Source organism: Camelus ferus, chromosome 11, assembly GCF_009834535.1.
Source record: "Camelus ferus isolate YT-003-E chromosome 11, BCGSAC_Cfer_1.0, whole genome shotgun sequence".
NCBI lineage: Eukaryota > Metazoa > Chordata > Mammalia > Artiodactyla > Camelidae > Camelus > Camelus ferus.
Window position 1 is genome coordinate 29,794,568 of NC_045706.1, and position 25,353 is coordinate 29,819,920.

Consider the following 25,353-nt stretch of genomic DNA (forward strand, 5'->3'; position numbering starts at 1 on the left):
AATTTATTTTTTAAAGGTTATTAGCTGTAAGATACTCATATCTACTTTTCTGCCAAATAAGTGTAGTAGCATATGCTGGGTGAATTATGATTAAGCTCGTAATCAACTTAGTAGGCTTCCAAAACTAGATTTTCTTCAGTGGTTTGAAAAGATAACTTTAAAAACCTCTTAAGTATGGTGTTTGCATGAACCAATTTCATCATTCAAAAATGTCTATTTCTATAAAGGTCCTAAAGAGGTAAAACTAATGTATCGTGCTAGAAATTGGAACACTGGTTGCTTCTACGGTTGGGGATTGACCAGAAAGGAGGTGAGGGAACATGTTAGGGGGTTGGGATTGTTCTATAGCTTGATAGGGTGTGGTTACTCAGGTGTTGGTGTTTGTCAAAACTAACTAAACTGCACACTCAGCTCCCATCAGAAGGCTCCAATGCCCCTCAAATGAGCAAGATGTTAAAGGCCATTTCTAAAAGGAAAGGTGTACCTGAAATAAATCTGTTTTCATATCCCTTCTCATCTAAAGTGGCCATGTATTTATACTTGCTCTTTCAAGGCACAACTGGACTCTGCTTTTCATTATGGTTACAGATTAATCTTGATAAAGATTATTTCTGATAACAAATAATAAAATAACTCACTTTAAATGGTAAGAGGGACTTTGCAAATATAATTATGTTAAGGACAGTAAGATGAGGAGGTAATCCTAAATCACCCAGGTGGACCAAATGTATTTACAGGGTCCCTGTAAGAGAAAGACAGGGAGATTAGCATAAGTACTAGGAGATAAGAAAGAGGATAGAGCCATGTGAGGAAGGTGTCATGAGCCAAAGGATGCTGGCTGTATCCAGAAGCTGAAAAACATGGGGAAATGGACTGTCTCCTAGAGCCTCCAGAGGAAGCAGCCCTGCTGACACCTGGATTTTAGCCCACTGAAAGTGATATTTCACTTTTGAACTCCAGGATTGTAAGAGAATAAAACTGTGAAATTCTAAGCCACTAACTTTGTGGTCATTTGTTACAACAGCAAGAGAAAACTAATACAAATACTACCTACCTTCTAGGTTTATGAGAAAGACACAGTAACATAAAACATACAAAGTACCAAAAACTATATAAGGGAAGTCAGAAGTTGAAGGATGGGAAAGGTGATGATGGAGGGGAGATTACAAGTTTTAATAAGATTCTCAGACTTCACTAAGAAGGCGACATTAGAACAATTATAAGACTGCCTGTATCCTACACATTTACTAATACATTAAACTTTTTTTCATTTACCAATCAAGAAGGGTCAAAGTAATATAATATAGTTTTAATTTGCACTTTGTAAGACTTTTCATATGTTTAATATCATTTCCATTTCCTCTTCTGTAATCTGTCCCTTCAAATTATTTATTACTTAGAGGTTTTCCTGACATTACTTAGTGCAAAAACAGCAAGTTGTAGAACAATGTGTTGTATGAACCCAATATTGTAAAGAATCATGTTTCATCTCATATGCAAATGTGTGTATACAATATATATCACTGTGACCACTTACTTATGCACATACATATACACAGATATCCATATACATGTATATCCATGTGTTAACTTAAAATGCATACCAAAGAATAAATGGATTTCTCTGGGAGATAAGCTAGTAAAAGGTGAATGGGTGATACCACTTCTCTTTTCACACACTTCAAGACAGAAGGAAGGCAAAATGATGCCAATAATTTGACTTGTACAAAATGTTCAGTCATCTACACTTTAGAGATGGCATGAGACTGAAGACTTCAGGATCATAGCATCATGCTATCCATCACTCTTACATTAAATATAAAACAGTGTGAAAGAAGGTATAAAAAATAGAATTTGCTGATGCCTTGCAGGGGTTTTGTTCTCATTCAGGAAGAAAAGAATAACATTTAGAAGATGTTATTAGAAATATGAAAGCATATGATAATATTTGACTATAACCTTGAAACATGTAGTAATGAGAACATGGTATGTCTTTAATTAGCATTCACAGTGACACCAAAGCCAAGAAATGAGTTCCAACCCTTATTGTTCATTCCTCCCACTGCTGATCTTCTCATTGTTTCCCTACAGGTTGGAGCTGCTCCTGAATACAATTTCTCTCACTTTCAAATCCAAACCTCAAGTAACTGTAGGAGACACTCAGCCAAGGGAGTTTTTCTGGCCCATTCCCCTATGTCCCTCTCAGTGCTCATCATTAAGGAGAAGTAAGGCCTCTTTGGACTCTATTTTCTTCCATTTCTTACCTGTATTATGTACAAAGAAGGAAAGTTTGAGAACAGGCCCAGCAAATACTGAGGCTATTTAGAACATCCAGAGGACAAATGGCTGTGTAGTGGCTTATACTCCTCATTCTTCTGTGTTTCACAGTGATAACATAGTACTAAGTCAGTATTAGATAAGTGTTAGCATTTGTGGTGGCCAAAAGAAGTGTTACAGACTAAAAAGAATAACACATATATTTATTCAATAAAATTCAGGAATCTCACCTACAATGGAGGCTGGATGTTCACTGGATATTGATGGAAAGGGAAGATGTGAGATTAAGTGGCAAGAGAAATCATCCCTGGTAGTGAGAAAAAGGAGGGGGAATTAGAGACAACAGCACAGCAGCAGCTGGATGGTGTGCCCTTCATCACACAGGAATGAAGCAGAGCTGGTACAAGGGTGGCACATGGCCAAACCCACTAGAAACTGGGGTGGTGTCGATATCCTTAGGGTCAACAATAGATTCCAGGGTAAATTTCTGTAAAATGGTGGTCAAGAATAAAAACAGCTCCATGCGGGCCAGGCCCTCTCCAAGACACATCCGTTTTCCTGAAAATAACACACAGAGGGGATTTGTTCCGAGAATAATACGTTGGGAGCTGTAACAAAACATATGCAGTAACTATTTAATGAATGAATGTCTAGATGGAGGGCTGGAAGGATGGTTTAAGAGACAGATGGACAGAAGGATGGATACATTCACTATTCACCTATTATGTTAATGAGAACCTTTCATTCAACAAATACTTGAGTGTCAGCTCTATATCAAGCATTTCATTATGTATGCCCACATTATAACTGCTCTTTTCCATTTCCAGTTTCCATCAGTCTTTGTAGAAATATCCTCACTCTGCTTCTCCAGACGGGTTGAAGGTAGAAGAACTGAGAGGTGGGAACTCATGTTATCTGTGTTTCCCTTTCTACCTCTGGCACCAAACAGCCAAAGATTCTTTTCCTTCCTGTGCTTTTAAAAGCATGTGTCGAAATGTGTCACTCTCCCACTTTAAAATATTAAATGTCTCTCCCATCTGTTCCATGGGATGAGGTCCAAATATGGATTAAACTGGTCCTTCATATTTTGTTCCCAGTCTGATGTTCCCTATCATTCCTTCCATTCTTCATACCCTCTAGTCTCAGCACTAGCCATATCCACTCATCAATTCCTAACATACCATGGAGTTTCTAGCTTTGTCTTGTGCTGTTCCATTTGGCTAAGATGCACTTCTCTTATACTTCCTTCAGGACCTAGGTCCCGTGTCATTTCCTCTTTATGATCTTTGTGATCTTCACAGGCAACAGAATTTTTGCCCACCCTGGGTTTCCTCAGCATCACTCTCACACTTCAATTGAAGCACGGATCACCTTGAGTTGAAATTCTCTGCTTATTTATTTTTCTGCTATGCTGAAATGTGCATTCCTTGGAGAGGGCTCAGTCCTTGACATCTCGGTATATTCAGAGCAAGACCCAAAGCAGGCATCAAAAACCACTGAATACATGAAGGTGGCTCTGTAGCCAGAAATCAGCACACACTGTAGCTGTGAAGACCCAACATCCAAGACCTCTGATCAAAAGTGCAGGAAGATCACGGTGCTCTGGAACCACTGCACAGTATCCTGCCACATTCCCAAGAACTTCCTTACACCACAATTTGTTGGGAGTTTCCGACCTTCTCAAACTACAGGAAATGTCCTGCTCCTATGAAAGTGCCTTGCTCTCTCTTTTTCCCTTGCTCCATGTCCTCTGTGATGCAGGTTAAACTACCTTTCTGCTGTTGGAATGTTGCTTACCCATTTTAGGCCTCACTGTGGGGTATGAGTGACCAGAAAGGAGGTAGCTTCCCTCTTGGTCTCCTGGCAGCCTGTGCGCTCCTCTCTCACAACACTATGCTTAATGAATTAAATTGATCTGTTTACTAACCTCCCTTCCCAAGTAGGATGTTAGCCTCTTTGGCGCCATTCTGTGCTTGTGGATACTTGCAACCCCAGAGCTCAGCCTGGGAAGTGAGGGATAGCATATAAAAAATACATGGCAGGCAAAAAAAGTCTAGATGAGTTTCACCTGCTAAGAAGAGCTCGTGGGTAGCTCAGTGATACATTTAGAGGCAGAATTCAATCTACCTATTTTTGAGCTTTCTCACTTTGGAAGAAATAGGTCACCTCCCCAGACTTTCAATAAGGCAGATGTACGATGAGTGAGTGGAGAGTGCATGGGCACTGGGAGTGGTGCTTGTAATCATGAACAAAGTGCAATTCTACCAGCCCCTGAGTGAGCACCATGTAAGTTCCAACTGGTTGCAAAACCATTTCTTGTCCCCTGAAGTATCTTAGGAAAGTAATTTTAATTACCTGCTGAGAAAGCCATAAAGTAGTCACTTTTCTTAAAGCTGCCACTATCATCCAAGAAGTGGGCAGGGTCAAACACCTCTGGGTTGGGGAATTCTTTGTCATCATGTAGCACAGAAGTCAACGATGTTAATATAGTCGTGCCCTGGGATGAACAGATGAAGATAAATCAAGTTATAAAGAAGTCCTGAAGCTGGAAGAAATGTTGCAAATCATTTACTCTGATCTTTCAATCTGTAGATGAGAAATCCCAGTCCAAAGGAGGGCAGTGGCATTTCCGCCCAGACACAACAAGCAATAACAGGGATGAGTTTAAGACCAGTGTCAGTGATGTTACTAAAGTAACAGAAATACTGAGTACTTGGTTACTTGGGTGCTAGATCTCTGAATCCCCTTACTTATCACGATGTTTGGACACCGCTGTCTGTCCCACCCTTTGCTCTATCTCATAACTTCAGTCTTCATACACTGTATATGTGGATTGTAGCTTAAAATGAAAAGTCTCTGCTCACTCTTGAAAAGTCAGATGTATCTGGAATATGTTTATAGAGCTTTTAAAGATAGAGATCTGATCTGATTAAAAATGACATCTGGCAAGTTCATACACACAGAAACAGATTAGTAGCTGTTAGGGGCTGTAGGGAGGGAGGAATGGGCAAGGACTATTTAATGGGTAGAGGATATTCTTTTGAAATACCGAAAATCGTATGGAACTAGATAGTAACTATGGGTGCACCACATTGTAAATGTAATAAACTTCACTGAATTGTACACTTTAGAATAGCTAAAATGGTAATTTTTATGTTATGTGTATTTTACCACAATAAAAAAGAAAACCTGGGAAGGAGAGATTTCTGGACAAGATGGCAGAGTAGTAGGACCACAAGCCCACCTCTCCTCATGACTACAACAAAACCACAACTGACTGCTAAACGACCATTGAAAAAACAGACTGGAACCTAGGAAAAAAGAACTACTGGAAATACAAAGAGGAAACCACAGCAAGACAGGAGGAGGGACATGTTCACAATATAATTGGGCCCCATATCCCCGGGTGGGTGACCCACAAGCTGAAGAATAATTAACTTGCAGAGGCCCTCCCACCAGAGTGAGATTTCTAAGCCCCACGTCAGGCTTCCCAGCCTGGGTTCCAGCACTGGGAGGAGGAGACCGTAGAACATCTGGTTTTGAAGTCTATCAGGGCTTAACTCCAGAAGTCCCATGGGACTGAGGGAAACAGAGACTTCATTCTCTTGGGAAGTGTACATAGAATTTCACGTGCTCCAGGTCCAAGGGCAGAGGCAGCGATTTCACAAGAACTTGGGCCAGTTACTTACTTGCTGGCTTTGGAAGGTCTTCTAGCGAGGTAGGGGACAGCTGTGGCCACCCGAGGAACCTAGAAGCTGCTGGTGGATATTCAGGTAGTGTTCATGGACATGAGCTTTCCTGGAGGCTAATGTGTTGACTGGATAATTAGCACCAAGACCTAGCCCCACCCAACAGCCTACAGGTTTAAGGGCTGGGAAGCCTCAGGCCAAACAACATACATGGAAACACAATCACACCCATCAGCAGACTTCCTGAGCCTCTAGACATGCCACTACACACCAGTACCAACTTCTACCCAGCAATGGGCAGGCAGATTCTTCTTGCCAGGAAGCCTGCATAGGCCTCTAATCCAGTCTCACCTACCAGGGAGCAGATACCAGAAATAAGAAAACAACAATCCCAAAGCCTGTGAAAAGAATTCACAAACAAGGGCCAGACTCTACCTTGGGACTGGGTGGACTCTGGCCCTTGGGTGACAAGAGAGCAGTGTACTGTCAGGGCAAATAGGACATTTCCCACAGAGGGCTACTTCTCCAAGGATGAGATATGTAAATAATCTACCTAAAAATACAAACAGAAAGATAGAAGATATGAGGCAGCAGAGGAACATCTTCCAGGCCAAGGGACAAGATAAAATCCTAGAAGTAGAAATAAGTGATGAAGAGATAGGCTATCAATTCAAGAAAGAGTTTAGAGTAATGATGGTGAAGATGTTCAGAGATCTCAAGAGGAGTATCGATACACAGAGCAAAGTTTTTAGAAAATGTTGGAAAACATAAAGAATACCCAAACAGAGTTGAATAATAAAATTATTCAAATGAGTAACACACTAGAAGGGATCAAGAATAGACTAAATGAGGGAGAAGAACAGATCTGTGAGCTAGAAGACAGACTAGTGGAAATCACTTCTGCAGAAGAGAAAAAAGAAACAAGAATGAAAAGAAACAAGGATAGTTTAAGAGAAGTCTGGGACAACATCAAGCACACTAATATTCTCATCATAAGGGTCCCATAAGGAGAAGAGAGAAAGGATCTGAGAAAATTTTTAAAGAGATAATAACCAAAAACTTTCCTAAATTGGGAAAGGAAACAGTCACCCAAGTCCAGGAAGCTCAGAGAGTTCAACACAGAATCAACCTAAAGAGGAACACGTTGAGGCACATAGTAATCAAATTGACAAAAATTAAGGATAAGGAGAAAATATTTAAATCAGCAAGAGAAAAGCAATAAATAACATACAAAGGAACTCCCATAAGGTCATCAGATGATTTTTCAGCAGAAACTCTACAGGCCAGAAGGAAGTGGCAGGATATATTTAAAGTGATGCAAGGGGGAAACTTACAACCAAGAATACTCTATTCAGTAAGGCTCAGATTTGATGGAGAAATCAAAAGCTTCACAGATAAACAAAAAGCTAAAAGAATTCAGCACCACCAAACCGGCTTTACAACAAATGTTAAAGGAACTTCTCTAGTTATCAAATTACAAGAAAAGAGAACAAAAAGAAGACGAAAAAAAGACCTACAGAAACAAATTCAAAACAATTAATAAGACAGCAATAAGAACATACATATCAATAACTACCTTAAATGTAAATGAATTAAACGTTCCAACCTAAAGACATAGTCTGGCTAAATGGATACAAAGACAAGACCCACAGATATGCTGTCCACAAGGGACAACTTCAGAGCTAGAGACACAAGCAGAAAGTAAGGGGATGGAAAAAGGTATTCCATGCAAACAGAAAGCAAAAGAAAGCTGGAGTAGTAATACTTATATCAGACAAAATAGATTTTTAAATAAAGACTGTTACAAGAGACAAAGGACACTACATAATGCTCAAGGGACCAATCCAAGAGGCTACAACAATTGTAAGCATATATTCATCCAACATAGGAGCACCTCAATATATAATGCAATTGTTAAGACATAAGAGGAGAAATGGACAATACACAGTAATAGTGGAACACAGTGCATTCCATCCAAAAGCAAGAGACTACACATTCTTCTCAAGTGCACACGGAACATTCTCCAGAATCAACCACATGCTGGCCACAAAGCAAGCCTCAGTAAATTTAAGAAAGTTGAAACCATACCAAGCATCTTTTCTAACAACAATGCTATGAGGTTAGAAATCAACTATAAGAAAAAAACTGCAAAAACTGCAAACATGTGGAGGCTAAACAATACACTACTAAACAACCAATGGATCACTGAAGAAATCAAAGAGGAAGTCAAAAAATACTCTGGGACAAAAGAAAATGAAAATACACATGATCCAAAACATCTGGGATGCAGCATATGCAGTTCTAAGAGGGAAGTTTATAGTGATACAGCCTACCTCAGGAAAGAAGAAAAATCTCAAATAAATAACCTAATGTTACACATAAAGCAACTAGAGAATGAAGAACAAACAAAACCCAAAGTTAGAAGAAAAGAAATAATAAAGATTAGAGTAGAATAAATGAAATAGAGACTAAAAAAAAAAAAAAAAATAGAAAAGATCAATGAAACTAAAAGCTGTTTCTTTGAAAAGATAAACAAAATTGATAAACCCTTAGTCAGACTCATGTTGATCAAAGGGAGAGGGCCCAAATTAATAAAATTTCATTTCAGAAATGAAAAAGCAGAAGTTACAACTGATACCACAGAAATACAAGGGATCATAAGAGGCTATTATAAGCAACTATATGCCAACAAAAAGGACAACATAGAAGAAATGGACAATTTCTTAGAAAGGTACAATTTACCAAGACTGAACCAGCAATAGACAATATGAATAAACCAATTACCAGTACTGAAATTGAATCAGTAACTAAAAATCTTCCAATAAGCAAAGGTTCAGGACCAGATGGCTTTACAGGTGAATTCTACCAAACATTTAGAGAGGAGTTAACACCTATCCTTCTGAAACTGTTCCAGAAAATTGCAGAGGAAGGAAAACTTTCAAACTCATTCTATGAGGCCATCATCACCCTGATACTGAAACCAAAGATATCACAAAAAAAGAAAATTACAGGCCAGTATAACTTATGAATATAGACACAAAAATCCTCAAATAAAATACTAGCAAACCAACTGCAACAGTGCATTAGAAAGATCATACACCATGATCAAATGGGACTTATCCCAGGGATGCAGGGATTTTTCAGTATCTGCAAATCAACTGATGTTATATACCACATTAACAAATTGAAGAATGAAAACAACATGATCGTCCCAATAGATCAGAAAAAGCTTTCGATAAAATTCAACATCCATTTATGATGAAAACTCTCCATAAAGTGGGCATAGACGGAACATGCATCAACATAACAAAGGCCATATATGACAAACCCATAGCTAACATGATAGTTAATGGAGAAAAGCTGAAAGCATTTCCTCTAAGATCAGCAACAAGACAAGGATGCCCACTCTCACCACTTTTATTCAACATAGTTTGGGAAGTCCTAGCCATAACAATCAGAGAATAAAAGAAATAAAATGAATCTAAAACGGAAACGAATAAGTAAAATTGTCATTGTTTGCAGATGACATGATACTATGCATAGAAAACTCAAAAGCGGCGACCAGAAAACTACTAGAACTAATCAGTAAATTTGGTAAAGTTGCAGGATACAAAATTAATACACAGAAATCAGTTCCATTTCTATACACTAACAACAAAAAAGCAGAAAACCAATTAAGGAAATGATACCATTTACCATCGCACCAAAAAGAATAAAATATCTAGGAATAAACCTACCCAAGGAGGCAAAAGACCTGTACTCTGCAAACTGTAAGACACTGATGAAGGAAACTGAAGATGACATAAATAAATGGAAAGATATATGACGTTCTTGGATTGGGAGAATCAATATTGTTAAAATGGCCATACTACACAAGGCAGTAATATACAGATTCAAAGCAATCCCTATCAAATTACCAATGACATTTTTCACAGAGCTGGAACAAAAAATGTTAAACTTTGTATGGAAACACAAAAGAACTCAAAGAGCTGAAACAATTTTGGAAAAGAAGAACAGAGCTGAGGGAATTACACTCTCTAACTTCAGACTATACTACAAAGCTACAGTAATCAAAACAGGATGGTACTGGCACAAAAAACAGACACTTAGATCAATAGTACACTATACAAAGTCCAGAAATAAACCCATGCACTTATGGTCAGTTAATGTATAATGGAATACTACCCAGCGATTAAAAAATGTAAAATAATGCCATTTACAGCAACACAGATGAACCCAAAGATCGTCATTCTAAGTGAAGTAAGCCAGAAAGAGAAAGAAAAATGCCATGTGACACTGCTTATATGTGGAATCTAAAAAAAAAAAAAAAAAAAAGACACGAATTATTTTTACAAAACAGAAACAGATTCACAGATATAGAGAACAGACTTATGGTTACCTGTGGGGAAAGGGTGCGGGAATGGATAAATTGGGAATTTAAAAATTGCACCTCTTGGAGAGAGATAAAAATGTTAGCTATCTTGATTGTGGTAGTGGTTTTATTGGTGTATATATCTATCAAAATTCATCAAATTGTACATCTGAAATATGTGTAGTTTACTGTATAGGAACCATACCACAATAAAGGTGTTAAAAAGAAAAGAAGAAAAAGACAAGTTGCCCAAGAGGAAAAATGACTTCTTAGATATATCAACAAGTACACTAACTACTAAGTATCTATCTCTGGGATATAATGACTACACTTCAATAAAAGTACATATTTAAAAAAAAACAATAACCTGAAAAAAATATGGGAGCACTCTACATTATAGATGAATTCTAGATTAAAAAACAAAGAGGCATGATAAAATTAGAAAAATTATCACTTTTCACCAATTCAGGTAAAGATCATCAATTAATGCTAAAACTGCTGTATGAATGATTTAGGAAAACATGATATTCACAAGGTCTTAAAGTACCATACCACAGATTTATTATTTATTATTTATGAAAAACAGAACCTCAGCAATGGAGATGGCAGACACCTCCTTAACAGTACCTTAGCAACACCAGTAATGGAATAAACTGACATTATATGTCTTCAGCCAAAATGTGATGCAGTGGGACATACACATCACCTATGTAATTTTTTTGCCAAAAACACAGAACTGGAATCTAATCTCAAGAAAACAATCACACAAAGCCAGACTGAGGAACATTTTACATGACAATTGTCCTGGACTCTTTGAAATTGTCAGTGTACTGAAATAAAATAAATAAAGGAAAAAGAACTGTTCTTGATCACTGAGGATTAAAGGGACAGATAATCAAATTAAATACTTGTTCCTTTATTGGATTCTGGATGTTCCCTCAAGAAAAGCTATAAAAGATATTTTAGGATAATTGAGAAAATGTATTTATAGGCTAAGTATTAGATAAAATTATTGTAGAGATGATCATTCTTTTCATGTGAACGCTTTCATTGTTATGTAGGATAAAGTCCTTGCTCATATGTTCCTAGAAGATATATACTGAAGTATTTAGGTGTTAAATTTGGTAGCTATCTTATATAGACAGATGCAGATAGACATGTAGTTAAAAGGTACACAATTTCATATATATTTCATGTAGTGTATATATATAGTGTGTTTAAATAACTACTTCAATTTTAAAATGTTTACATTCAAAATTGGGAAGAAATTTCACCCCTTAAGTTTATCATATTTAAGACCTCTAATTTTGTTTTTTAAATTACTACTTTGTATATTTTAAAACAAATAATAAGTGAAAATGTTACTTTAAGATTTAAAAAGCAGGTGTGTTTTCAACAAATGGTGCTGGGACAAGTGGATATCCATAAAGAAAAGTAATAAAGTACGGTCATTACTTCAAACCATAAGTAAAAATGAACTTTAAATGGATCATAGACCTAAATACAAAAATTGAAAAAGAAAAGCATAAATATTTGGTAGCATATGTTGGAAAAGAAATATGACACAAAAGCACAAGTCATAAGAGAAATAATTGATAAATTGGACTCTATCAAAATTATAAACTGTTCTTTGAAAGACATTCCTAGAAACTACAAAAAAGTAAGAAAAAACACATACTGGGAGTAAATATCCACAACACTTAAGATATAATAAAGAGGCTACATGTAAAATATATACAGAACTGCAATAATTAAATAATAAGGCAAATAACCCAATAAAAATAAGAATATAATTTGAGCACTTTACCAATGAACACATATGAATGGCCACCACATAAAATCACCACATAAAAACCCAGAGATCATTATTCATCAAGAAAACAGAAGTAAAACAAAACGTGGTATCACTACACAACTACAACAGTGTCTAAAATTTAAAAACACTAAGAATGGCAAGTGGCAGAGGGCACTGGAACTCTCTTACATTACTAGTGGGAATGTAAAATGTCACAGTCATATGAGAAAATAGTTTGGTGGGGTTTTTTAATAAAGTTAAACACTTAAGCAACCAGCCCTATCCTCGGTATTTACTCAAAAGAAATAAAAATTTATATCCACACAAAAACCTGCATGCAAATGTTCACAGCACCTTTATTTAAATATCCCCAAACTGGAAACAATCCAAATATCCATCAATTAGTGAATGAATAAACAATCTGTAGTACTCCATATGATGGATTACTCATTGTATAAAACAAACTAATGATACATGCAATAACAGAAATGCATCTCAAACATATTCTGCCACATAAAAAAGAGATACACGTATATACTGATTACAAGTTATTTCATTTATGTCACATTCCATTATATTGAAATATTCTTGAAAAGGCAAAACTGCAGGACCAAAAACAGATCAGTGATTACCAAGGGCCACAATGGGGGGAAGTGGACTAGTTGCAAAAGGAGAATAAGGGAACTTTTTGAGATGATGGAAGTATTTTATACCTTGGTTGTGGTCGTACATACATAATTTCACACATTGGTCAAAACCATTAGACTCCACACATACCAAAAACCATTACTCTACCTTCTACCATATGGGACAACACAGATATTCAGAATTATCTCTTCCTCAGAAGATAGAAGTAGTGGTTTCAACCTTAAACTCATAACCCTTTTCCCCTTAAAGTGAATTTTTAGTTATCATATTTTTTATATAATAGTAATATGTGCAGGCTTTAGATGGGAGTAGTCTGTAGGATACCAACTAGAAAGTCTGAATAAAAACAGAAACCAAGTGTTAGAAAGCATTAAAAAGCTGCTGACAAAATGAGTTTCTAGATTCCATAGAAGGAAGAAACTTGGAAAGGTACACTAGTATCTATAGTCAATTTCTGACTGCATTAATATCCAATTCTGAAACAGGAGGTGTTAAATAATTCTTCCTACATAGTGGAGGAAGGATGAACACCTTCTGGAAGAAGATAAACATCATCTGAGACTGCATTCTTTATCTTATGTATATCTGAGCTTAACCAAAACTTATTAGGCACAGGAAAGACAGAACAAAGTGAACACAAAAAGAAGAGAAAAGCTGGCAATTACATATATACATATATATAAACTCTCCACAAAATGGAAAATAACCCACCTTATTTTATAAGGCCAACATTACCTTGATATCAGAAGTCTGATTAAAAATTTGAGAAAGAATAATTGCAGATCAGTCTTTTGTGAATATAAATACAAATGTTCCCAATAAAATGTAGCTAACTAAATCCAGCTGCTTATATATGAGAGACAGACACAGAGACAGAGAGGACAAAACATATGCCATATAAATGAATGCAGAGAATCCATTTGATCAAATTGTACACACATTTATGAAAAACTATACAGATTGCAAAGAGCAGGGGAGAGGGAGATATGGGGAGTTTCTAATCAATAGGTATAAAGTTCTAGTAATACAAGATAAATTCTCAAGATCTGCTATATAACACTATGCCTATAGTTAAAATTAATGTATTGAACATTTACAGATTTGTTGAGGACATACCTAATGTTAAGTATTCTTAAAACAATAAAATTAAATTTTGTTTTAATTTTTTTAAATTAGAAAAGTACCAAATCACTACAATCTTTCAGGAGGTAGTAGCAGCAGCAGTTGACCCTAACTCATTTTATAAGGCCAGCATTACTCGAATACCAAACCAAAGACATTACAAGGAAGGAAAACTAGAGATCAATATCTCTCAGGAACATACGTGTAAAAATCCTGAACAAATTTTACCAAATCTATTCCAATAATGTATAAAATGATTTTTATCCCATGTATACAAGGCTAGTTCAATATCCGAAAACCAATTAATGTAATCCGTTACATCAACAAGCCAAAGAAGAAAAATAACATGATCATATCAACACATGCAGAAAAAAGCATCTGACAAAACAGAACAACCATTCATGATAAAAATTCTCAAAGAACTAGGAGTAGATGGCAACTTCCTCAACTTGATAAAGAATATCTACAAAAAAACTACAGCTAACCAAATTTATTGAGAAACTCAAAGTTTTCCCACTGAGATCAAGAATAAGGCAAGGATATCTCATCTCACCACTGTTTGTCAACATCACACTGTAAGCCTTACCTAAAGGAATAATAAAACGTATACAGATTGGGAAAAAAAATAGAAGTCTTTGTTTGCAAATGACATCATTATCTATGTAGAAAATCCAAAATATTTGAAAAAAATTTCTGAAAATACTAAGTACCCCATGACTACAAGATAAAAAGTTAATACACAAAAGTGAATCATTTTCATATGTCAGCAATTAACAATTGGAATTTAAAATTAAAATCACAATGCCACTTACATAAGCATCCCCAAAATGAAATACTTAGTCATAAATCTAACAAACTATGTACAAGTTCTATATGAAGAAGACAACAAGATGCTGATGAAGAAAATCAAAGAACTAAATAAATGGAGACATTCCATGTTCATGGATAGAAACTTAATATTATCAAAATGTCAGCTCTTCCCAGCTTATTCTACCAATTCAATGCAACTTCAGCCAAAATCCCAGCAAGTAGATATTGATAAACTGATCCTAAAGTTTATAGTCAAAAGACCCAGAATAACCAATTCAATATTGAAGAAGAACAAAGTTGGAGAACTCATACTATTCAAATTCAAGACTTACTTTAAAGCTATTGCAATCAAAACACTGTAGTACTGATGAAAGAATAAACAAGCAGATCAGTGGAACAGAGTATAGAGCCCAGAAATAGACCCACATAAATGTAGCTGACTGATCTTTGACAAAGGAGTAGTGGCAATACAATGGAGAAAAGACAGTTTTTTCCAAAGACCATTGCTGGGACATCTGGACATTCACAAGCGGAAGAAAAAAAAAAAAATGAATATTACATCCTTCACAAAATTAACTCAAAAAGGGTCATAGATCTAAATGTAAAATGCAAGACTATAAAACTCCTAGAAAATAACATAGGAGAAAATGACCTTGAGCTTGGCGGTGACTTTTCAGATGCATATAAAACCAACACTAAAGGCACAATTTATAAAAGAAAGAACTGATAAGCTGGACTTCATTAAAATTAAAATTTTCTGCTCTCAGAAAGACATTTTCAAGATAATGAAAAGACAAGCCACATTGGGAGAAAATATTTGTGAAAGATATATCTGATAAAGGACTGTTATCCAAAACATACAAAGAATTTTTAAAATTCGACAATGAGAATATAAACAACATGATTTAAAACTTGAAAAAAAGATGTGAACAGATACCTCATAAAAGGAGATATACAGATTGCAAATATGCATATTAAAAGATGGTCCACATCATATGTCATCAAGTAAATGCAAATTTAAACAACAATGAGATACCATTACCTGTTAGAATGGCCAAAATCCAGAACACTGACATCAAATGCTAACCTGGATGTGAAGCAACAGGAACTCTTCATTCACTACTCTTGGGAATGCAAAATGATACAGCCACTTTAGAAGAAAGTTTGGCAGTCTCTTCTAAGACTAAGTATATTCTTACAATATGATCTAGCAACCACACCCTTTGGTACTCACCCAAATGAGCTGAAAACTTATGTCCACACAAAAACCTCCACAAGGATGTTTATAGAAGCTTTATTCATAATTGTGAAAACCTGGAAACAACTAAGATGTCCTACACTAGGTTAATGGATTAAAAAACTGAGACACATTAAGAAAATGGAATATTATTCAGCACTAAAAAGAGATGAGCTATCAGCCATGAAAAAAACATGGAGAAAACTTATTTGCATATTATTAAATGAAAGAAGCCAATCTGAAGAGACTATCTACTGTATTCCAACTGTATGATAATCTGGAAAAGGCAAAACTATGGAGACAGTAAAAAGACCAGTGGTCGCCAGGAGTTTGGGGGAGGGAGGGATAAACTGTCAGACCACAGTGAATTTTAGAGCAGCGAAAGTACTCTATATGATACAACAATGATGGATATACACTTGCCCCAACTCACAGAATATACAACACCAAGTGTGAACCCTAATGTAAATGATGAACTTTGGATGCTAATGATTTATCAGTATAGGTGCATCAATTTTAACAAATGCACCATTCTGGTAGATGATGCTGATAATGGCGGAGACTGTGCATGTGTGGAGGCAGGGGGGATATGGGGTAATCTCTCTATCTTCAGCTCAATATTGTTGTGAACCTAAAACTGCTCTAAAAAAATAAAGCTTATCCCCTCAAATCACACAAAAATAAGAGTTGAGGAAATACTTCCCTAATCTTTTTTTTAATGTTTACAAAAATATACATAAAACACCATTCTCAATGATGAGATACTTAACCCTCATCTCTTCCTGGATATCATAAATGACACAAAGGCCACTAAGATCACTTCTGTTCAGCATTATCCTGGAAATCCAGCCAGTGTGATAATGAAATAAAAAAAATTAAAGTCGTAAGAATCAGAAGATATGAAATAAAACAAATATTAAACCATAGAGCAGAACTGCATACACAGAAATTACAAATAAATTCACAAATTATTAGCAATGATAAATGATTTTGGAAAGGTTGCTAAAGTCATCAAAATAATAAAGCCAATATTTCCATATAAGAAAAAAGTAGAAAAGGCATTTTAAAAATTATGCAATGTAAAAAAAAATTATGTAATGTATAATGACATCAAAAATATTTATCTGGGAAAAAAATAACAGATGTGTAGTCAGTGCACTGAAAACAAAACAGTATTAAAAAAAAGTAAAGAATGTCCAAATAAATTGGAACACTATACCACATCCATGAATTGAAAGATGTAACATGTCAAGATGTCAATTCTTTCCAAATTGATTTAATATCATCCTGATAAAACTCATAGCTGAGTGTTTTGAGTAACTGACAAATGGATACTAAAAATCTTATCTGGAAACACAAACAGGTAAGAGTAGTCAAAATAATATTTAAAAAAAAAATTTGGAAGACTTAGCCAGATATCAAGATCTGTCATAAAGATTTATAGCCACAAACTGGAAACAATACAAAATCTATCAAGCTACCACATGTATGATTTTTGCAGTTCTCTCTCATCTTGCATTGGTAGAGGATTGAAACCACACATGGATATGGGAGCTTCAAGAGTACTGAGGTCACTACAGAAGAAATCAATCTTACCTTGGGGATGAGGTAGTTTCTGAATTTAATGTCATGGGTCACCGCATGGGGCAGGTTGGTGGGGATGAGGTCGATGTATCTCTGGATCTCGTGCACCACAGCATCTGTGTAGGGCATGCGGCTCCTGTCCTGCATGCAGGGGCTCCGGTGTCGGCCAATCACACGGTCAATCTCTTCCTGGACCTTAGCTGATAAAAGACAAGAAAGACTGATGGAAAAAGAAAAATGTGCCTCCCACATTTGCATACCAATTCAGAAATACATGAGGCATTATGAAGTTGTCCCAATATCATTGTAAACATTAGTTATATTTCAAAAATGCACCTAGACATTGAGTGAATTGTCATAATATAGGTACAAATGACTCATACAAGCTATGCTTTGAGATAAGTCTGTGCACACCTCTATATTAGCATACAGAATCATTAATACAAGTAGAAAGGATGAAATACTTCATATATAAATAGTACATTAACTCAAGAAATTACTGTCCTCACAGAAAGAAAAACAGGGAACAAGTATTAATTACAGATCAAATAATATATGATGCTTTAAAAATCAAATTCTGTAACTGATGTATACCTATGTATGGTTTGTGTGACTGTATGTGTGTTGTGTGTGGATTTATTTACAAGTTGCAATTCTATCTTCTCTAATCCTCACACTCCCCAAAGGTGACCACTTTGAAACATTCTAGCAGTTTCTTCTGAAATTTATCTCATATTTCTAAACAATGACTATTTATATTTCTTGATTTATCCATTTTTAGACAAAGTGTGACTTTATGGTAGGTGACCCGAAGGCTAATATCTCAACCACTACCCCATACAAAATACACACACACACACACACAAAACTTCCCCTCACTCAATTTTCTCCAGTATATTTATATCACAATTTTTTATTGTATCACTATTCATTGTTTATATCATTATGACTATGTAAAGTAAGACAACTGATTATGTTTACCCTTTTCTACATTCCTGGTCTTACAAGCACCTATTTCAATTCCTAATTTTTAGGTGCCAGTTTAGAATTATTGAAAATGCTCAGCCAGACGTTTCAAACTCCTAGTAATAATTTTCTGATTACTGGAAAGCCTCAATTTATCATTTCTCTTTTGTTCTTGGTGTTTCCTCTCACATCTGTTTTATCCATCTAATCCATTTTGAAATAGTTTTCTAAGCCTTTTGCACAGCACCCTCTCTGAAACCTCCATTCTCCTACATGAGATCTACTGATTCTTTTTCTGCAACTTAAACAGGAGTAATTCTCATCTGCAATTAATTTATCATTTCAATGGGATTATGACTCAGACAAACATAATTTCCATAACCAATCTGCTATTCATAACCAGAACCTGCTTAAAGATAATTTAAAATTATTTTTTAAAAAGTTGTTTATAAAAGTTAAAACTATTAACCTGAAAGGAAATTATTATGGTAAACACCATTTTTCTGGACTCAGACTTCTGGAATAAAAAAATTCCTTTTGAATTGTGACACAAGTACAAGAAAAGAAAATTACAGGCCAATATTCCTGATTAACACAGATGCAGAAATTCCCTACAAGATACTAGCAAACTGAATACAACAGCACATTAAAAGGACCAGACACCATGATTAAGTTGAATTTATCCTTGAGATACATGTGTGATTCAAAATATGCAAAACAATATGATATACCACATTAACAGAATGAAGCATAAAAATCATATGATCATCTCAATAGATGCAGAAAAAGCATTTGACAAAGCTTAAGATCATTTCACGATAAAAACTCCCAACAGATTAATTATAGAAGGAATGTACCTCAACAAAATAAAGGCCACATATGACAAGCCTAGAGCTAACATCATACTCAACAATGAGGGAAGTGATGTTATAATCACAACAGTATGAGATGCTCCCTTTGTTTCTCACCTTCAATCTACCAGTAAAACATCCATAACTCAACAAAGGTAACTCTGCCCAACACACTAGGATGCCACAGAATTCCACACAACTGTTCATTTAAAGGTGGGTGGACTGGAACATCCAGAAGCAGAACTGGGAGAACAGATGAGGCAGTGCCTGAGATTGTGGCACCCAGCCACGGCAGCTGAGCCTGCAACTCCAGAGAACCCAGCAGTAGCAGGGGAGGCACTGCACACAACTCTGACCACCTGGTCAGAGCAGCACGTGTCCACAGCTACAGGCAACTGAGCAGCAGTGGAAGCAGCACTTGTGACCCTGTCCCTCCAGTTGTGGAGGCAACTGCAACTCTGGACCCCCCCACGCACAGCAGCAGCACCTACAAACCCAAAAAGCCCTAAGACAGCAGAGGAGCCCACAACCCCAGCTGCCCTCCGGACAGAGAATGAGCATCGCACTTATGGAGCACCTCCGCAGACCTGAAGCCATGTCCCCAGCTACGTGTGGCAGCCCTCATCCAAGGCCCTTACTCACATGGCTGAGGTCACTGCTGGGACTGCCCCTAGATGGATATCAGCAGCTTTAAGCTATGCCTGGGCTAGTTTGTAGTGACTCACTGTGGAGCATCCCCCAGACTGGCATGTGGTTCTGTATTTGTAAAGTTATCGGTGTAAGAAGCAATTAAATTTTCTCAGGCTTTCACACCGAATTTCTAGAATTTCTGCTATACCTCAACAAATATAGTCCCCATTATTCCCTACCCTAGCATTAGAACACTGCATATTCAGAATAAGGAAAGATCGCTGCAAAACCATACCTACCATTCAAAGTGGCCTCTTCTTAAGAAAATTAATATTCAGTTCAAGGCCAATTTATGCTGGCTGTGCTTGCTGCAAATCCCTGTCCATGAAATCCAGGCACTTACCCAGAATTTTTCACTGATGAAATCCATAGCTTTATTGCTGTTACTACTGTTCACACTATGTTCACTTCTCTCAATCATCCTCCCCTATTGTACCACTTTGTCTCACTTTTATCCTTTTTTATATTTGGACAACTTATAGCTGGTAACACAGAAATCTCCACAGTAAAGCTTCACGAAGAGAAGTAAGATGACGGACCCAATACCTTCTCTGAAATTCACCCTGCCCACCATGTTGGTCATACCTGTGACTTTTCGGTGCTTCAGCAGGAGCAGGAGAGCATATCTTAGGGTGGTGCTTGTTGTCTCTGTCCCAGCTCCAAACAAATTAGACACAGTGGCTATCAAGTTTTCAAAAGTAAACTCCGTCTGTTGATTGTGCTTTTCCTAAGAATTTTTTGATGTAATTATTTGATAGTTTACCAGCATATACAATTACAATGAATCCAAAAAACTCACATTGTTATAAAATTAAAGAAACTCGGACACTGTGTTCAGTATTAAAACAACAAGAATACCATATGGTATGGCAAAGTGTTTGGATTGACTAAATCTTCATTTCCTACTCTCTTACACCTTGCTTGCCTAAAAATCCCATTCCCAGCCTCTTCTGCAGCTATATTGGCCAACCAACATACTTCTTAACAATGGCCTACTGATGCCACTTTCTTATTTTTCTTCTTACTCAAAACACAGATATGAAGATGGAGGTGGTGTAGACATCATCTTGGAACATGAGTATCTGAACATGAAGATGAAACCTGTGTACTAAGTATGCTTAAGAAAAACGGAAGCCACCTAAGTCCATGATTCTCTGGGGCTACCATACTAGCCCTGGACGGCCGAATGCCCAACAGGAGACTCTCTGTATGTAAGATAAACTCCATTATTTCTTTAAACCTTTATTAATTGTTTTTCTTTCTTACTAGTAGGCAAACACAATATTAATTTAGGCAAATCAGAGCTGTATCTTGAAAAATGCTACAAGCCAGGATCAAGAGATTGCAATTCTCTTCTATTGCTGAAGACTTTATGTGGATTCTATATTGCCTAAAGACTCATTATGAAGCTGAAAATGTGCAAAAGCTACCATAGCAGCACATCCTAGAATACATTACAGAGAAAGAGAATGGATTCACAAAGACAAAATGGGGTCAGCCACTACTGTATTCCAGATGTGAGGCAACAGGCAATCTGGTCCAGGAAACAAGTGCAGGAATTAACAGGAATATATACACAGAAGAAATGTTACAAACATGAAGACAAAGAATTTGGGCATTAAATGCCCATGGAGGATGAAGGAGAGAGATGAGGTAATGCAGATGCTGAGCACCGGAAGTGACTGAACAGAGCTCTCATAAATTGGAAATTGGGAGAATAAAAGCACTTCACGAGGACAACTAAGGTTGCTTTAAGATGAAGGATATTGTGACACAAAATTGATAATAACAATAGGATAATTTGAAATATTAACTATGGATGTCATTAATATACAAAAAATGATTTCTCCCTATCAGTCCTCTAGACCAGCATTAATAAGGCTCTTTGAATCCCCAAGGGACCTGTGCCATGTATAATATTGTGTCATCAATTCCATTAAGACAGACTTAATCCTACCTACAGTGGTACTCGGTAGACAAAAGTAACCATCCACACTGGTAACAACAACTTCATTCAATTTGCTAAACTTGTCAACTCAAAATTACTCTAAGGCCAGAAGCAGAGTAGAGTACCTATAAACCATTACTAGTATTTCCATCTGTTCAAATGAATCTGAAGAATCAAATGGCTGTGTACACTTAGGCTATCAAAAAAAGTTAGCCCATAGAAAACATTGCTAAAAGAAATTAAAGAAGACCTAAATAAATGAAGATACATCCCATGTTCATCTATGAAAGACCTAGTATTGTTAAGATGGCATTACTTCCAATGCCTACAGTTTCAACATGATCCCTATCGAAATCACCGCTAGCTTCTTTGCAGAAATTTATTAGCCTATCCTAAAATTCATATGGAAATTTAAGTGACCAATAGACAAAACAATCTTGCTAAAGAACAACAAAACTGGAGTACTCACACTTTCCAATATCAAAACTTATAATAAAGCTACAGTAATCAAGACTGTGTGGTACTGACATAAAGTGAGATATACAGACCAATGAAACAGAATTGAGAGTCTCATACTTACAGTCAATTAATTTTCTACAAAGTTGCCAAGACCATTCTATGTGAAAAGAATAGTCTTTTCAACAAATGGTGCTGGGACAATTGGATATACATATGCAAAAAAGAAAAAAAAAAAGAAGAAGCTGGACCCATACGTCACACTATCATCAAAATCTGATTTAAAGTGGATCACAGACCTAAATAAGAGCTAAAGCTGTAAGATTGTTAGAAGAAAAACTGGGGAGAATCTTCATGTCCTTACATTAGATAGTTTCTTAAGAAATGACACCAAAGCACAAGCAACCAGAGAAAAAGTTAATAAATTGGATTTCACAAAATTTAAAACTTTTGAATATCAAAACGTTATCAAGACGGTAAAAAGACAATCTACAAAATAGAAGAAAATATCTGCAAATTATATATCTGATAAAGGACCTGTACCTCTAATATTTAAGAATTCTTACAACTTAACAACTTAATAATAATAGCCAAATTAAAAAATGGGCTAAGAATTGAAATAGACATTTTTTCAAAGAGATATATAACTGGCCAACAAGCTCATTAAAGATGCTCACTAGCCATCAAGGAAATGCAAATCAAAGCCACAAGGAAAGACCACTTCACACCTACTAGGATGGCTGGAATCAAAAAGACAGATATTAAAAAGCATTGTCAAAGATGTAGAGAAATTGTAACCTTCATACAATGCTGGTGAGAATATAAAATGGTGCAATTTTATGCACAAGTTTTCTCCTAAGAGTTTTAGTTTCAGCTCTTACACTTTAGTCTTCGATCCTCCAAAGGTTAAATATAAAGTTGTCAAAGACCTGACAAGTCTACCACCAGGTATATATCCAAGAGAAATTAAAACATATGTATAAACAAAAATTTGTATACAGACGTCCACAGAAGCGTTATTCCTAATAGCCAAAAAACAGAAACAACCAAAATGTCCATCAACCAACAAAAACATATAAAATATGGTATATCCACAATGAAATATCATCCAATGATTCAAAGGAATGAAATACTGATATATTGCACATCATCAATGAACTCTGAAAACATTAAGTGAAAGAAGCTATACAGAGAAAGCCACATATCATATAATTCCATTAATATGAAATGTCCAGAATAGCTACTCTATAGAGACAGAAAGTAGATTAGTGACGCCTAGAGCAAGGAAGGATGGGGAGCAATGGGGGTGACTCCTAAAGTATAAAAGTTTTCTTTTCAAGGTTATAAAAATATTCAGAAATTGATTGTGGTGGTGGTGACAGCACAACTCTGTGGAAATATGAAACTACTGAATTGTACTTAAACTGTGTGAAGGGTATGGTATGTGAATTATACTCAATAAGGATTTATCAAAAAATAATGTTATACTCTAAATACCATAGTGAAATCCAGAGAAATAATGTGGTTTTTAAACATAGCACTGAGGAAGCAGGCTAATTGAAATTACTGACATAGCAGACTTTAAAGCCTCCTTAGCCCAGGATTAGTGGAGAAGCTTCATAGCATTAAGGAAACCCCTCAAAATATGTGCAGAATATCAAGAACTCATATAGACGTGTTCTTCTGAGAAGGTAACCATATTTTTAATCAGATTCTCAAGTCAACTGGACCCCAGAAAGATAAAAATATTTGCCCCAGCAAGAGAGAAAGCAGAGAGTAGCAATAATTTGCTTCTTCCTTCCTCCAGTTTCTTCAAACCATACCATCTGCTTTACTTTGTTCCACCTGGGACACGTGATTTGAGCAGTCCAGTTCAAATCCATAGACAATTCTTTCAAAGCAACCTTCATCAGCATCTGTGACTCCTTGCCGTTTTAGTATACTAACTGATTTCTCATTTCTGCCCAATGCTACAAACTGGTTGAATAAAATAATGGTGGCCTCAGATAAAGGAATTTCCTTCTCTAGAATTAGCTCTTTACAGTGTGTTCTGCCTTTCCTCAGTTCAGAAGTTCTCTGCACCCACACAAGGGTTTTGATGTCATCTACATTCCTCTTATCATAGTTTCCAACCTGACCCTACTACTATTCAAATTCACTATTCAGATTTACTATCTGAATGTTTCTCTCCTTGGTTGAACTTCTCAAATAAGGTATTTGGTCATATTATTGAAATTTCCCATACAATCCCTATAATTTGGCTCTCATCCTCTCTGCCAACTAAAACCAATCTTTATTGATCTCTGATAATATGACAAGATGGGCAGCTTGATTTTATTTCAGAATCTTCTGTATTTCCATGGTCTAAACTTTCATCAAACCAAAGTTCAAAAAAAAGAAAAATCTCACAGCTGGTCCTTGAGCCCCATTCTTATGATACAGTTCATCTCATAGAACTTTCAGGATAATTTTCCCCAGTAGTTATTTGCATTCTACTCTTGTTTTGGCTCACACATCTCTGCCTGATCAAATCAAAATTTTTCATGCCAAAACTCAGGTTTACAGTTACTGGACAGACACCAACCTCCACCTCTGCTTCTGTCCAAATGTATTTTTGATGACATTCAGTTCAGGCTTCTCTCTTCTAGCCATCTAATTTCCTTACCACAACACACCTCTGAACCTCTCACTGTATCCTTCTACCAATCTGAAATTCCCTCCCCTATGACTTACTGCAAATATTTGAAGATCTACATCAAACCTTAGGACAAAGAGGAAGCCCACCCAGGTTAAACTCTTCCTTCTCACCCTCCCACATGCTGTGTGAAATGATCACATCCACCTTCCTTCTATGGCTCAACATTTTGTATGTCTTGCTTGTTTGTATTTCCATTTCACCTGGGATATA

General features: G+C 36.2%; 1 protein-coding gene across 3 annotated transcripts in view; it reads right to left on the bottom strand.

Annotated features, from left to right (window-relative positions):
* Positions 1–2,459: 2,459 nt before the first annotated feature.
* Positions 2,460–25,353, bottom strand: part of LOC102520553 (cytochrome P450 2C42) — a 35,699-nt gene continuing 12,805 nt past the window's right edge. For all 3 annotated transcript variants that reach the window (XM_006174382.3, XM_014565474.2, XM_032491285.1), the window contains exons 6-9: positions 20,627–20,768; positions 17,547–17,734; positions 4,633–4,774; positions 2,460–2,835 (exon numbers count right to left, since the gene is read on the bottom strand). In XM_006174382.3, the coding sequence (XP_006174444.1) occupies positions 2,654–2,835; positions 4,633–4,774; positions 17,547–17,734; positions 20,627–20,768 (654 nt within the window). In that variant the 3' untranslated portion in view covers positions 2,460–2,653. The remainder of the gene's footprint in view (positions 2,836–4,632; positions 4,775–17,546; positions 17,735–20,626; positions 20,769–25,353) is intronic.